The sequence below is a fragment of the Papilio polytes genome, unplaced genomic scaffold, assembly GCF_000836215.1.
Source record: "Papilio polytes unplaced genomic scaffold, Ppol_1.0 DF824047.1, whole genome shotgun sequence".
Lineage (NCBI taxonomy): Eukaryota > Metazoa > Arthropoda > Insecta > Lepidoptera > Papilionidae > Papilio > Papilio polytes.
In genome coordinates this window covers 2,128,850-2,145,057 of record NW_013525157.1, presented here as the reverse complement: position 1 = coordinate 2,145,057, position 16,208 = coordinate 2,128,850, and the positions used below count along the sequence as shown (strand labels likewise).

The 16,208-nt window shown below is 33.5% G+C and overlaps 1 protein-coding gene across 5 annotated transcripts in view; it reads right to left on the bottom strand.

Moving 5' to 3' along the window:
- Positions 1-16,208, bottom strand: part of LOC106100648 (band 4.1-like protein 4) — a 47,364-nt gene that overhangs the window by 12,071 nt on the left and 19,085 nt on the right. For all 5 annotated transcript variants that reach the window (XM_013279592.1, XM_013279593.1, XM_013279595.1 and 2 more), the window contains exons 3-5: positions 15,777-15,881; positions 15,316-15,437; positions 9,021-9,118 (exon numbers count right to left, since the gene is read on the bottom strand). In XM_013279592.1, the coding sequence (XP_013135046.1) occupies positions 9,021-9,118; positions 15,316-15,437; positions 15,777-15,881 (325 nt within the window). The remainder of the gene's footprint in view (positions 1-9,020; positions 9,119-15,315; positions 15,438-15,776; positions 15,882-16,208) is intronic.

Below are 16,208 nucleotides of genomic sequence, written 5' to 3'. Positions count from 1 at the left end.
GCTTGGAAAAACTAGCAAAGTGAACGGAGACAGACAGCCATTTCCGGCCGTATATCTTTTTAGTCCTCGGAAATCGTAACATCTGGTTCGCTTCATTGCGGAACTAAGTGGGAGTAGGCTTCGTATACACTTCAAAATCTCTATCCTTTGACTTATTACTGTAATTTAATATCTAAAACTGATACAGCATTCGTAATTATGAGTTACATTCTATATTTTACTCAATAAACATTGAAAAGTTTATCTAACAACAGTCAAATATTTATTAAAACTTATTTATATACAGTTGCAACACTTAATACTTGATTTGCTTTTTTAATAGATAATTGTTAGAGTTATATAAGAAAACTAGGTAAGTATATATTATTACATAGAAATTATAAAAAAAGGAAAATTTATTTAAGCATCAGAGGATTAGTGGGGAGTTGAAATCGCGTTTGAGCTTCCGACATCAAAGGACTTGATCGGTAAATGGTTTCTCTCAGACATCGCATCATCCTATACAAGTATTAATAAATCTATCTTAAATTATTTTGAAGGCGCTTTAAATAATTTAATATCGTTATGGAAACGATTTTTAATTATTTTGATCAGAGTAAATAAAACTAGATAGCAAGTTAACACTGTGTATTATATACTGTAATAACATACTCATTATAAAATAATTTATAGCGAAAAGTATAATATGGCATTTCGATCGTTGTACACACCCTGAGGGGACACCCTCTGTCCATGTCCAGTTTTCACTTAGTTGTTTTTTACCATCCAAATGCTACGGTAGTCTGTCTGCACTGACTAGATGCAAAAACGAAAAGTACGAGACTCATCATACATTTTTTTCATCGTCTGCCAATCAAACCCGTCAAAACCTACGTTGAATGCCCATAGCGCCTACCTTATACTCAGCAACTGCACGTTAGCTTTAAGATTTAAAGAATCTAAATTTAATAATTAACACATTTGAATTGTAGTCTATACTATTGTAATGAAGCGTAAACACACACTTCTTTGTTGCCTAAGATGTCAGCAATTATAGCTTATTTTTGAATAATTCTTTTTGTAATAAAAAGCCCTACACTTACGTCATGCTTTAGACAGTGTATTTTCACGCCATTAAACATAGGAGGTTTTGGATAAAAACCCTAATGTGGGAAAGAGACTATACCATAAGTTGCTGCCAACATCAAGGAAGCAAGGTTGCCATGGGTTGTCATAATGTCATGTCATTTTGATATTTGCAATTGATAATTTGACACATGTAAACAATAAAATAAAATTTTCATAATTTTATGCGGATGAAGCCGCATGGGAACAGCTAGTCTTAAATAATGACAACTCCTCTAAATGTGCGAGTACTCAAGTGGAAAGATTCTTGGAATTACTAATTAATTGAAATGTCTGTACAATGTTAAAGGATATCTGAATCTTAATTATCAAAAGTTGTTTGTAAAGTGAATACAGACCTTAAATAATTCCTACATCATACATAACTTTATCCATTACATTTTAAGACATTGTATGAAAATATATCGGTGGTTATAAAATCTTATAGGTAATATGAACTTAACTTAAGCACACAGACATCGATGACGTCAGATGCCCGTCGCTTCTCACTTCCAAACGCCTACATGATTAATTTTATTTTCTACTCCGCGAATCTTAATTTACATTTTCTTTTGATACATTTTTTGCCTTTTACGTTCAGAGTCGCTGTAAAACACATTTTCTCGTTATACATAAATAATTTGTTTATTTTTGTTTTGCTAAAAAGAATTATTAATTTGTACTTTTACAATTTAAAAGCACTTAGATTGCCTGTACTAATGTGACCTGTGAGGAGAAATTGTATACAGTTTTTTAAGGAATTGTAGAATATAAGATAGTAGAATTTAATAACATTGTTAGAACAGAAACACATAAGGCTTTTAAAGTACGAATTGATGTCTTTTACGAAGATATATTGTAATGAAAAAGTTTCTTAATAACAGTTGCCTCGACAGATATTTTCTTTATAAAGTAATCGTGAGCGCTGTGAGCTATCCAGTTGATTAATGTTAAGAGTAAGTCGACACTAACTTGTTTCGAAGGACGAGCCATTGTCCGGGTTCGAGATACTTCGAAACAGAAAACGACTTTAAGAACAGACCCTTAAAATAGATGATATCCAACAGTGACAAATAGGCTTCGCTCCCTACAACGTGTTTTTAGGTTTTTCGGGATTAAACGCAGACTCAGACAAATTACCTTTTTTTAAGATGTACACAGAAAAAATAGCAAAAGCGAAACATATACTTTTCTACGTTCATAAACGTTTAATTCTTTTCTTTATAAAAAAAAGTTGCGGTACATTTACCGAAATACGAAATGAATTGCGCGGTTTTTATAACAGGAACATTTCTCATAAAAAGAAGGTAATGAGACTGGATCATTTCGGATGCAAAAAGGCGGAAAATCCCGAATGTTTTATATTGCCCTCCTTTGTGTATTCGCTGATGCAAATAAATTAGATATTGCAGTGTTATGAAGACGTCGTCTGCGTTGTTATATTATAATTAATACAAAGAATTTAATAATGTGCCTTACAATATTGTCGCGTTCCTGTCACAATGACATCAGCTGCCCCTCTGCTATTGAAACTTGACCCGCCTTGCGAATCAGATGCGGGTTGGGGGAGTTTAAAAATTCTCAAAATATCTTCTTTCAAAGTAATGCAAATTATATTCAAAATTAAAATTTATAATTAAGATTTTAGGAGGAAGAGGAAGCACTAACCTCAGAAATATAATAAAAGTAGAGAATTGTTCTTAAACAAACAGCCCGGCTGTTTTGAAAAAGACTCGTACTGGCGAGGGTTAATTGGCGAATTAAATCATTAAGAGGGAATAATTCTTATAAGATTCCATATGATGCAAGCTTAGCTGGTGCAACATATCGTGTGCATACATACTATTTGATAAGAACAATTAGTAATAACCAGCTGCATTTCCCACCTGCAGCCATGTATTATGAACAGGATGACCCAAGTTCCGGAACCGTCCTTTAAAGCCTTTCTTTACGAGCTACAGCTGTGGTATTCCGCTATTCAAGCAATAACGATATTGAATCTGCACGTTAAATTTAAGAAATAAATTCAGTGCCTACATTACATGAGCTTTGTAAAATATTTAACGATGTAAATTCACGTTTTTAAATTAACGTAAAATATTTCAACTATTGATTAATGTATAGGTAAACTAGTGTTTGCCCGCAACTCCGTCCGCGTGAGATTAAAATGAAACACAAGTGAGCCTATGTGTTCTTCAAGACTACCCTCTACATCTATACCAAATTTCATCGAGATCCGTTCAGCAGTTTAGGCTACAAACATCCATCCATCCATTTAAAATTTCGCATTAATAATATAAGTAAGAAAGTAAGATGTGCGTTCAATGCAAATGTAAAGCTTCAAGCATTTTAATTCATATTTGTGTGAGTTAGACAATAACTCATACGATATTAAAAAATGAGACTAAACTAACAGTTTACAACACGTGCAGTAACTTTCATACTTCGGTCCATTGTTTAAATCACAAACAGAAAAAGTAGAGTAGAAATATCGTATGCGAAAACGAATCGAGAGCTGTATAAACATCCGAAATAATGCATTCCGATATAAAACATACAAGGGAAACGATTGTATTTTAAAATTTTGGACAAACATTTTTAGACGGACGTGAAAAATTGCTTGGAATATGAAAAAAAATTGAAACACATACGAAGTGCATTTTTGTTATACGTTTAAATTTAATGCAAAATTCACGAATAATAACCGAAGAGTGCATTATAGTAGAATAAACTGCCAAGACCAACAGAACATAACTTAAAATCAGCAGAACATAACTTTGAATGGAATGATTTTCATCACAATCTTGGCATAACATAATAGGACTGCTTATTGAAACATCTTATATCACTTCTTACGTGGTTTTATCAGAAATATAACTAACATTTTTATCCAATTATCCTATTCGTATTTATTATTTCTATAATATTTGTGCCTTATAATTGGCTAACGTGATAAAAAATGCTAATTTATGTATGCTTCAAAGAACTAAAGGAACACATTTGGGCGCAGATATGACGCAATTATGTTACCGAATTCTTTTTGTGTCCGTTGTAATTGTGAGGCGCAGGTCGCGCTTACGAACCCCATTTATTCGAATGGCTTACGATAATTCGGCACGGTTCACCGCGCGCCTGTCCCCCGAGGTATCTCGAGTGTTGCCATTCTTACAGCCATAACAGGGTTTTTTCCATTAATGAAACCACTGCATCCATATTTCTATGATTTCGAAATGGAGATTATTATTTTGTACGTGCATCAGGCATACGGGGAATTTATTCATCATGAAATAATATGTTAATTTTAAAAGTATACGGTACAGACGCAAAGGGGTAGTATTTTTTCTGGAAAAATAAACATTCCTTTCTTCAACATAAAAACATTCTTTGCTTAATTAAAACCCGTTTGGATCCTTGTACCTTTCTTAAAATAGAATTTAATTGAAGTTTCCTTTATTTACAATGATCCTTTCTTGATAACATTTGTCATTATAAATCCAACAACAGTTTTCGATTCATTAATTAATTCATAAACATAGTTAACTGACCAGTAGTTTGTGGTTTGTATTACAAACTGTACCTACATTACGGTGCAACTGGAAACGGTACCTCATAATGAAATGGCTTACAACTAATGGTACGGTAATGACGGCCGCAATTTACATACGTATGTACATGTATGACTGACTGAATAACTATCCAAATAATTAAAATGTACGAGACATAACCTAGTATGATTTTAGTTCGAAGTGCAGTGCCGCAGTAATGTAGTGTTAATTTAATTATTTGAGGTTATGTTTGACTAGACATAAATGTAAAAAGAATTATAAAACTGTCTAATTGGTTAATAAATAAGTATTATTTTTACTTGTTTAATACTTATGCATAAATATTACAATAAGTATGCTAAAACTGAAATACTACAAGATTTGCACAAGGGCGGCCTTATTCCTTCAGCAATGTTTTGCAATGATTAACAATCATTTTAAAAAATATCTCTGTCTATTCATCTGCGAGTTAATTTAAGGGTAAACTTGTTTTTAATGTTAAGGTTGCTATGGAATGTCTGGAACAGGAAGCGTCTCCGTTTACCGCTAACATGCATCTTAATGTATCCAGGATGGCAGAAATCATGGTAATAAGCGCTCAGTGGCCGGGAAGGCATTATTCTAATGTACAGCCTTATAACTGGTCTTTACATCTACATCGATTGGTATTGATGACACTATCAAGATCAAAAATAAAGTATTAAACCATGTGTATTTGCCTGACTCTACCTGTCTTCAATGCTTTTTTGCGTAAATGTGAAATTACAATATTACGATTGGTGGAGGATGATTGATGGTGGGAAAATTGATGAAAATAAACTCTCCAAAATCCAATTACTGCTTTTATAACCTTTTAGGTGCAGTGAAATAACCGAAATTATGATATGTATTTAAAAAGGTATTATATTTTCCACGTATTTATAATAATGCCGGTAATTCGCGCAAATACAAATGTAATAAATTCACAAAGACTACAATTTGTGGACGCGAACAAAATACGAACAAACATTTTTATATTAAAGATCTCATTGTGAAAAGTAATATAGAATATGTAATATAGTCAGGATTATCCTCTTAACCCTACTTGTCTTTTGGGTCAAGCCTTTCCTAAAATATTATGGCTACCCTAAAGCAAGCCGCAAGGGTCGCCGATGCGAGCGAGATTAGATGCAAACGATGGGCCGGCGCTGATGGCTCATTTGCCTCTCGGATGACGCATTGATATCACGAGCATACCTTTGCCGCTCTTATTACACAAATCCGGCAAATCACTTCAACCAAACAGAAGCATTGTTATATACGGCAAAGCTTAAACGATGATTTATACAGTCATAAAATATAATAAAACGCAGTCTTGATATAATGTTTTGATCTTTGAAGTTTAATATAAGTGTAATTGTCTAATTTACATAAAGGTACATATATTCTTATGTAGTCTTTATGTAATATTTCGTATCAGTTATTCTTTTATAAAATTGTGACCTCAAATACTGCTTACCAGATATCTCTTCCGTAGTAACAGCACACATGTATTGTTGCCATATGGAAAAATTGTTGTGAAGTGATCTAAATTCTCTAATATTCTTGTTATTATACTAGTTTCTAGAATTCTCAAGAAACGAGGCAAATGAGAAAAACTGTTTAACCTAACTGTTGGATAGTACATTTAAACCCAGTTCTTATTTAATAAGCATTTTAAAACAGATACTTTTTAAAAGTCTGGTATAAGCAAGGTAAAGTTAATTTTATCGATATAAAGTTTTCTTTTATGTCTGAGTTAGACATTTCGAACGCTTGTTCTTTAAGATTGGCTCGAACGATTGTTAGTGGACTGAACAAGACAGACACAACGATGCCCAGTGCCTCGTGTCTCGTGCCTTGTGCCGCGTGCCCGGACAATAGGGCCAATTGAACGGATTGCAAAAACCCGGATGGATGCTTCTTTGCTTTACATTTTACAAAGGCGATCTTTTTAATTTACTTATCTTGCCCCTTTTCATGTTTTGTTAAATTTTAATTAAGTAATAAAATAACTTACTGACAAAAGATATTATATTGAAAATGTTTCAAAGGAGAAAAATGGTATTGTCAATGTCTTTCTTTTTTTTTAATTTAGGGCCATTTACATGAAGTGCCTTATTGTTTGCATTTTGTAAAAAAAAGTATGTAACATGTAAATAAATGTTTTTTTTTATCAAATTAACAATATTAGTATCTTATGTGAAAACTTATTACTTTTTACTGTGCTAAAAGTACGTAATCCACATTTTAATTGGTTGGATTGTAAAGGCAAAGTAACTTAACATGTGAAGCGAACATTTCTATAATTAATTATTACCAGGAACGACATACGTCAATTGACAGAGGCAATATTGAATTGAAACAACACAATGCCCATAGCTGAGTCAATGTCCTCGAATAAGCCTCAGGGCGTTATTGTTATTCCGTGCCGTGTTCCGTGTACCTCACATTTATGTTATGGAACATTGTACCGATTGTTACGGTAAACATTACGTAAATTAACCCACATTATTAAGATTCTTGTTCCACTATTAATGTTTTGTACGCATTGTGTTTGAATGGAACTGAAGAAGGATAATATCTTGACGTTTTAATTATTAGAAATGAAAGCTTGAACAATATATGTAGCTTACGAACCGTTATCAAATTCGGAGCGTAATTGAAACTTTTGAATAGAGGTGGAAACTAAAGGGTGATCAATTATTTTAGATTATAATAAATCAAAAGATATCTCTCTCAAACTAAGAAAAATTGCTATTGACTACGAATCTATACTGATATAATTAAGCGTAAACACATACTACTTTGTGGCGTACGATGTTAGATCAAAACATATTTTTGAATAGTTCTTTCTTTAATATAAAGCCCTACACTTACGTCACGCTTTAAACTATATTAAACTTAAGGAGTAAATCAATTGGAACAAAACCTTCATGTGCGAAAGGGACCACAAACTACAAGCTGCCAACATTGAGAATTTGACAAATGTAAACAATAAAATATTTTTTATAATTGGATGCGTATGAAGTCGCACGGGAACAGCTAGTATTTCTATAGGACTTAAATAAGATTTAATTTATTGTAACGATATGCGTGATGATTTTGGATGTGCAAGAATTATTAGGATATTAATATTCTTGTTTTGCCATTAAAAATTCTAATTGTATGTATTTCTGGTCAATTTGCAAGTCAACACTCAATCGTGAACAAAAATCTAGATTTGAAAGCGTCGATTGATGGAAAGCGCCGCGCCGTAAAATAACGAAGCAACTGCTACATCAAGTAATTGACATCGTCAGCACTCGTCGACCCAAAGAGCAACGGCGGCCCATTCACGTAAAAGCCGGGGAAGAGTCGAACAGTTAAACAGCCGACGAAAAACAGGCAACCTTCAGTACATCGGGACGAGCCTACGTTGAACGTAAAAAACCTCACCTACTTTCAGAGTGCAAACAAAGCTGACAATTTTATGGTTCCGTTGCTTGAATTTTGCTTAAATGATGCATACGAAACTTTAGAAAATAATTTCATCCGAAACGCGGTGGACTTTAAAAGACTTTTGAAATACTATATACACTTAATAAAATCGCGTAGATGGGCATCATTTTTATGTGGCATTTTCAACCTCGTATAACATCATTAATGAAAAGAATTTTTTTACCTGACATAAAGGAAATTTTACCACAATTGAAATAAGAAATAATAAACATTGAGAATAACAAAAACACTTCAGATCTACTTTAAAAATAAATTAAGGCGTTATAATTTGTTATGTAATAATTTACCTAACAAAGATAAAAAATTAAAGAAAAATTATTTTCCCTACCTAAACTCCTAAAAGTTTTAATTTGCCTTCTAACTTGTATTTAATTACAAAAGATAAATACTGAGAACAAAGGCCGTGTACCAAATAATCTCGTGAATTAGCTATCTTTTCCAACAAAGCCTTTGTATACTGAGAACACTTAACTTAAAATGGGAGTCATTTTCCCGACAAAGCTCCGACTATACCGGTTCACAATTCACCGGAGCCAAAATAGCGGTTGGATTTGTCACCGACAAATCGTGAACTTCGAATGTTTGTAATTTACCTAAGCAAAGTAAAGTCCAGAAGAATTCATTCACAAATTAACTGGTATTTCGGCTGTTTGCAAAGAATACATTTCGATGGGAATTATACTGTCAGAGAATCCGCGATTCTTGTTGGTTAAGTCTTTCCATGTATTTTTTAAAATGAATTCTTTCGATACGAATTTTGCTGAGTCTTCGGTTTACCTGGGAGAGTTAAAAACTCGAAGCTTACACATTTTACCGGTGGCATAAATCGGACGAGTTAGACAAAGTACTTACATTGGAGGACGAAAGCGGCCAGTTCTGCGGCCAGCTCGAACCCCACAGGCAGACGACCGCGAAGGACGTCTTGCTTCAGTTGTAGAAATAATTGATACCTGAACGGATAACAAATAGTTAGAATATTTGAAAATGTACACATTGTTGAACTGTTTTTGCAAACATATGATTTTATATAAAAAATTACATCTTAAATTATTATTGTTAGTATATTAAAATGTTCATAAACATTTCTAATAGCGCGGAAAGTAAAAGTTACCGAATTTAGTAATTCCATAATACTCATTTTACAATAAAGGGAATATATTATAAGGAAAACAGTAACGTTTTATTTCTTTCTAAACGTCAAAGTGAGCTTAGTAAAAGGCTCTAAGAAATATAGCCCTTAAAAGGAAATTAAATATTAAAAGACCATCATGGCGAAGATTTTCAAAGATTTTACGAGTATTAAACAGCGGCCTTTACCTAAAGGGAAGGATGCTTTCACCGTCGTGAGGCGAACTAAGACTCACTGGAAGCGGCAGGGGGCCGACGACAGGGTAATAACAAAATTTTGATAAAATATTTCCGGTTCCCGTCTTTGAAGTTTCTAAACAAGGAATGTCATCATTGACATAATGAATATGGATATTTTCCAGTTTCTGTACTTTAAAGGGACCGAAGATGAAATTAAATTTGCGAACAAGAAATAAGATTTTAAAAACAATGTAATTAATTTAATTTGCGGTACTAACAACTTTTATAACTTTTACAATTACCTATAATTTTTAAGTTCAAGTATTTTAAGTAAAAGAATACATAGGCTACTCAGTTTTGTTTTTTTTTTAACTGCACGCGGACGGAGTCGCGGGTGAAACTTAAATAGTCGTAATTATCTGTATGTTAGATAATTGTATGGGTATACAAAATATTATTGTCATTAAACAATAGCATGTAGCATAGTAGCAAAAAATATATCAACATAAGCTTGAGTGGGCAGCTAATTCGCAATTTATGTAGAGGCCGTCAGCAAAGCACTCGGAACACTTGCCAAATTGCCTGTTGTAGGAGCAGAATTAGGTTACACAGCCGTTAACAACGGACCGTATCTGCTGCACACATGTGCTTAACGTAAAGTTATTATTTGCACATACACAAAAAATAAAGAATGTATAAATTGAATGACGAAATGTGGGAATCGATTGTTAAATGTCTTGAAAGAGCGAAAAATAATAATGACAAAGAGAAATTAAATTTTGCTTAGTTATGATGCTTATTAATTTTACTAATAATAAAAAGGTTCAGTCATTATTAATAATATGTTACAATGTCGTGAAAAATATAAGTTACTTTACACACAAATACTGCTTTAATGATGTCTAAGAATAAAAATTATATGCATGAAAAAGTTAGAATACTGAAATAAAATAGTAGAAACCGAGATATGAAATAAAATTAATTACTTAACACATCGCATCAGAATGTTTTGTTAAAATGTACCAAGACTGACACTAGCGTGAATGTATCCAATTAAAAATGTTTTAAATGAAAAGTTTCGCGAATGTTTTCAAAGGTTGCCATAAGTCGAGTACTCTAATGCCAGCTTGGCTCATTCATTCGTTTTATTCTAGCCGCTGTTTACGAGATCGCGGGCCAGGGGGCGCTGAGAGCGCACTTCCTTAACCCTCGCCCTCTCCCTCGATATTAACTTTTAAAAAGATTCTCATTTAATATTTTATATAAAATCATATGTTCGCAATCTTATTTGCTAGCAGCGGTGAAGTAGAAACTAACTAAGATTTATTATTTGTTTATTTTTTGGCCGACATAACCTATACATAGATATCTAACTAACGCACTTAATATATTCTAACGATATTGTAACTAAGAAAATTAACAATGTCATACAAAATTAACAAACGGTGACTTGTATTCATAAACGAACTTGTACGTTAGCAATTTTTTGGAAATAAGCATAATTTATAAAAACTTCAATAAAATAAAAATTAACAATAAAATGATAAGGCAACCACAAAGTTCAAAACGAGCTTCTTAGATATAGAGTACTCCGAAAATAAACTACATATGTTGCAACTCGGAAAACACGGCGCGTGCTTTGATGGTCCCGTCGAGTCGGATGGGTTGTTTATTGAAACATCGGTCGGTCGATGAAAAGGCCTATCTGTTATGGTATCACCCCTCGCCAACCGCCGCCGCGTTGTCATCTTTCAAACTGAGTAATGACTCTAACACCCTGCAGTAACCATAAACCATTGAAATGGAATGTTTCGTAATGTGTGCTAAAACTAGATAAATATTGAGCTTTTCCGACACAATCAGAAAAGCTCATAAAAATTGATTAAGTTTTGTTACATTCAATTTGATTGCATCTTCTACAATAGCTAAATCTACAATTATTATTACTTCGAAATTAGACTTTTAAACTATTTAAACCTGCTAAAATACAGACTTTCTTATAATATTACGAAAATACATTAATCTCCAGAAAGTGTGTAGGCATTTAAAATTGTATCATTAAAACGAGCGTGGTTATGTTAAGTGATCCTTTAGAAAATCTCTTTCAAGTCACAAAGGAAGAGCGCCGTTTAGTCCACACGTTCCAAATCACAACTCGAAACGTATATCAGACGACAATTGGCGCACTAAGGACATCCATTTAGCGAGGAACGCGTCGCGCCGAGAATCTCAAGCCCGCCGTCTAAGCCGTCAATTCCCGCCAGGATTTCATTTCCCCCGACTGCTTAAGCACAAGTCTCCACAGTCAAAGGAACAAAGACAAAGTTAGCTGCTCGCATTTGATTACTTAAGGTATTCAGAATACACTAACTTACTTAAAAGAAGTCATTGTAACTTAAAGACGTCGCACAGAAAAGGTTTATGAAAGGAATTTGACCTGAAGACTTGCGACATAGAAATTGCTGTTCGTTTTTCTCTACTCGAACATTAATGCTAAAGCAAGCTTAGCTTTTCTCTGAAGTAAATATAAGACTGTACTTTCGTGTAAGATTAATTTACCTAATTATGTCTAGAGATATAAATGCTAAAGTTTTATCTAGTTAGATGAATGCAACTAGTACCAGGAACCGCAGGACATAGCTAGTTCTAACCTAGTAGAAAAGTAATATAAATTTAAATACATACATGCATATTTTTTCATTAATGTAAAACGAACAACCCGCGAGTAAGTCTAGATGAAAGAAAAATATATTCAAAGTAATATTACCGCGTAGATTGAATTTTGTAGGTATTTTCGTGAGGTTATAAGTTTAATAGGGATCCGTTACTCAAAAATTGGCTTCGCGCCGACAAAAGGGAGGAATCCTTTGTGACAGAGAACGGGATTGTGTAACTAAGGTTAAGAAGCTCTAGCAAAGACTGCCTCTCAAAGGGGCTAGGAACATTTAAGTCGCACAGCGACTAACTATTTTGTACTTTATCAGTCTTCAAAGTTATAGTAACAGTCTGTGCTATGTAGTATTAGACAACTTATTTAATTGATACTGTCGCTTTTAACTCAGAGCAATACTTCTCGTCAAGACTCATGTTATGCGCGAATCTATCCATACTTCTAGTGACATTGACAGCTGTCAGCTAGAGACGTGCAGTTTATGCCGATAATCTAGAGTTGCGCCAATTCTATAGAACGGTATAACGGAACTAATTTTATTCCTAACAGTAGCAATAACGTTTTCGTGACTGTTATTGATACCAATGAAAAGTTAGGTAAAATAAAGGTTATGCATTTAAAAAGAACTATAATGGTCAGTTTCCTAGCAACGTTTAACCTTTATTTAGTGTTTTTGTTTCGATAAATTCACGAAATGAGTTTCCGAACTTCGTAACTTGAGTTTTACTCCGTTGCAACATAGGTCAACCGAACACAAATGATTTATTAGCTAATCATACTTTCATACTAATATTATAAATATAAATGCGAAAATTTTGATGGATGGTTGGATGTTTGTTAGAGTTTGTAGCCTAATTGGCTAAACGGATTTCGATAAAATTTAGTATAGATGTAGAGGATAGTCTGGAAGAATGCATAGGCTACTCGTTTTTTTTAAGTCCACGCACACGGCATCGCGGGTAAACGCTAGTGATAAAATAAATGGAAACTTTAGAAACCCAGCTTAAGTTAGTCAATGCCGACACAGCTTTCAATATGAGAGTACGTGGAGGTAACAGATGTGCTTTATTGTCGTGTTCTGTCCCTCAAAGCTTGATATTAATGTGCTGTATGGTTGATATTGCGAAATTATGCGGCACATTATAGGGATAATATGTACTTGACAAATACGTAAGAATTAAACTGTTTATTTAAATTATTCGTTCAATAACTTGATTTTTTTTTTATATTTGCAATATTAAACTATAAGGACGAATAGAAAAAACATATCCAGATTGATATGTACATCAATATTAAATCAAAGAAGGTTTAAGTCATACAATCGTATCACAACTTAATGAAGTTTCTGCGCACTTATTAACCAGATTTAATACTGTAATCATAAATAATTATATTCTACGAGCACAATGACTGGTAGTTAGGGAATGACGTTAAATCCAAAGTGGCCATTAGAGCCGTAATAAGTGAACAGGCCTCCAATATACCGCTCTGCAGGGATTAATGTTCATGTAAATTTAATTTCTTCCCTCCGACTGTAATCTACATAAAACATGGCCATTCTATAATATATTGGAGCAAACCACTGCGAAAACGAAAAAAAAAGTATGTTTAAAAGCATCAGGAATGTAGACAGATTTGTTGTGCTAATATTATGGTTTTAAGATTCCTTAAAACCAAGGATGATACGTTAACCATCAAAAGGAATTTACCCTCTGAGTTATCAAATTAATAGGATATTCTAATAGGATGACCACGTTAGCAGAGCCAATAATCGTTAATTTGTGGACAGCTTAGAGTAAAATGGAGTTAGATATCCTCTCGAATAGACTAAATTTCGTTCCGGTCACCAATTTACTAAGCATGTTATAAGAATACGTACTAAGGCTAACATTTCGTTTTAATACAATAGAACTTGAGCATCGGTGGCTCAGTGGTTTGAACATTTGACTTGTAATCTACAGGTCTTGGGTTCGAATCCCGCAATGTACCAATGTGATTTTCGATTTTTCATATGTACATAATTTACCCGACGTTCTTACGGTGAAGGAAAACATCGTGATGCAACCTGCCGTGATCGTCGATCGTGAAGTCAACCAACCCGCACTTGGCCAGCGTTGTTGACTATGGTCTAGTCACCCCTTATTAGGGTAGGCTCCGAGCCCCTCGGTGGGGACGTATAGTGAGCTGGTGATGATGATGATGATGATGATGATGACAATAGAACTGAAAGATTTAGTATGTAAAAGATTTTGATGCCTTTTAAACAAATGGTACCTTATGGTACTCTATAAAAATGAATCTGTTGCCAATAAAATTTTGAATCCTTCAAAGACGTACACGAAGATGGTCTAACATTAATTGGTACAAGATTAGTTATTATCTACATTACGGACCATCTAAAACTTCACGATAATTATTTTAAAAAAGCGAATTGCCAAATAAAATACTTAAATAACTTAGATAATGTTATCCTTTATCCTAATTGAGGGCAAATTAAAGATAGGATGAATAGTTATCGAGGCGTTATCCGCTTAAAGTATTAACACAAGCGATGTTTTATCGTTCTGCTTTGATCAGGAACGCGTTAGTAAATATTTCTACTGCTTTTAAATGTGCAGCAATTTGTTTTCAACGCATGTTAACGATTCCAAAACGTATCGAATTTTTAGTACAGATTCTATCAATTACGATAAAATGTTTAGGTATTTTTTTACTCTTTCCTTTCAAACTTACTAAATTGGCAACATCAATAGGATTTCCGTAAACCCATTTTATGTTGAAAGTTAATAATTTCGTTATAACAATTTTCCCGAATTCAATACCTTACGAATTCGAACTTCGTGTTATTACAAAATTATTACCTACATAAATTGCAACCCGAACTTTGAAATTGGAGTGGCGAAAATTATTCCGTTTCGAGTGGGCATGTTTACCTTTTCAATTTCTATGTATTCAATTAAATCCCTTCTTAGAATATTTAATTCCAAGTTTCTCATCTATAAAAAGATTGAAGATTGATAATTTATTTGATATTTGAAAGTTTAATTAGTCACACAACTTTTGATACAAGTTATTCTAATTTTAAGACTTACATTGCTTTAAATTTAGTAACTGTGAATTTTCATTATAAAGATTTTTTAATAGTAAATATGACAAAGTATGTTTTACCTGGTGATTTCTTCTAATAACTTGCAAGGGTCTGCCGCGTAGAATTTGACTCCGAAGTAGAAAGTGTGCGAATCCGAGCCCCGCAGCTGACGGCGAAGCTTCCGGCCCGCGTCCAACCAGTGCTGAACAAATAGTTAATTTTATATTCTTTACGTATAAATAAATCTGGAGAAGTAAGAGCGGGCGCGCACTTTTTACTAAACTATCGCATAACCGTTGTGCGATTGTTGATTGTCGATTGTTTTGCAGTCATTCAACTGTTTAGTTTGCTCAATTAAAACTCGAGTAGTGTGCGCACCTCCATATAAGGTCATCGGAACCAAAGTGAGACGAAAGTTATACGACAGTTCAGTTTAAGGTGTGTCTAACCTAACGCTGTTACTTTTTCGATGATTTTAAATTTATATTTCCTTGTTTTTCACATGAATAAGTAATTAAATATAAACAAACGACGTTCTTACCGTTTGGTTGTCTTGATCCACATAACGAAGACCGAAATAAGCTGTTTCTAAAAGATCTAAATGCCTAAACACCACATCGAGGAGTGCCTGGCCGGTGCTGTTGTCCTGCGAACAATTTTGGACATAAGTAACTTTTAAAAACACATATTTAAGTCAAGAACAAAAATTACTTATGAATACCGTGCATATGATGCTATGTTGCATGAAACATATTTAAACATTCTTCCTATTTGTGTGTTACATGGAAATGTTATTTGGAACAGATTACGTGAGTTTTTCCTTATTGGTTTTATGAAATGAAATCAACAAATCTCATATCACTCGCATCTTTATCTTTTTAAGGTAACAAGAATGACGGTTGATATACTTCCTTTATGCTAGCATCATTCGAAAATAATAGAGTAACGATATATTGAGCTTTCCATTTGAGTT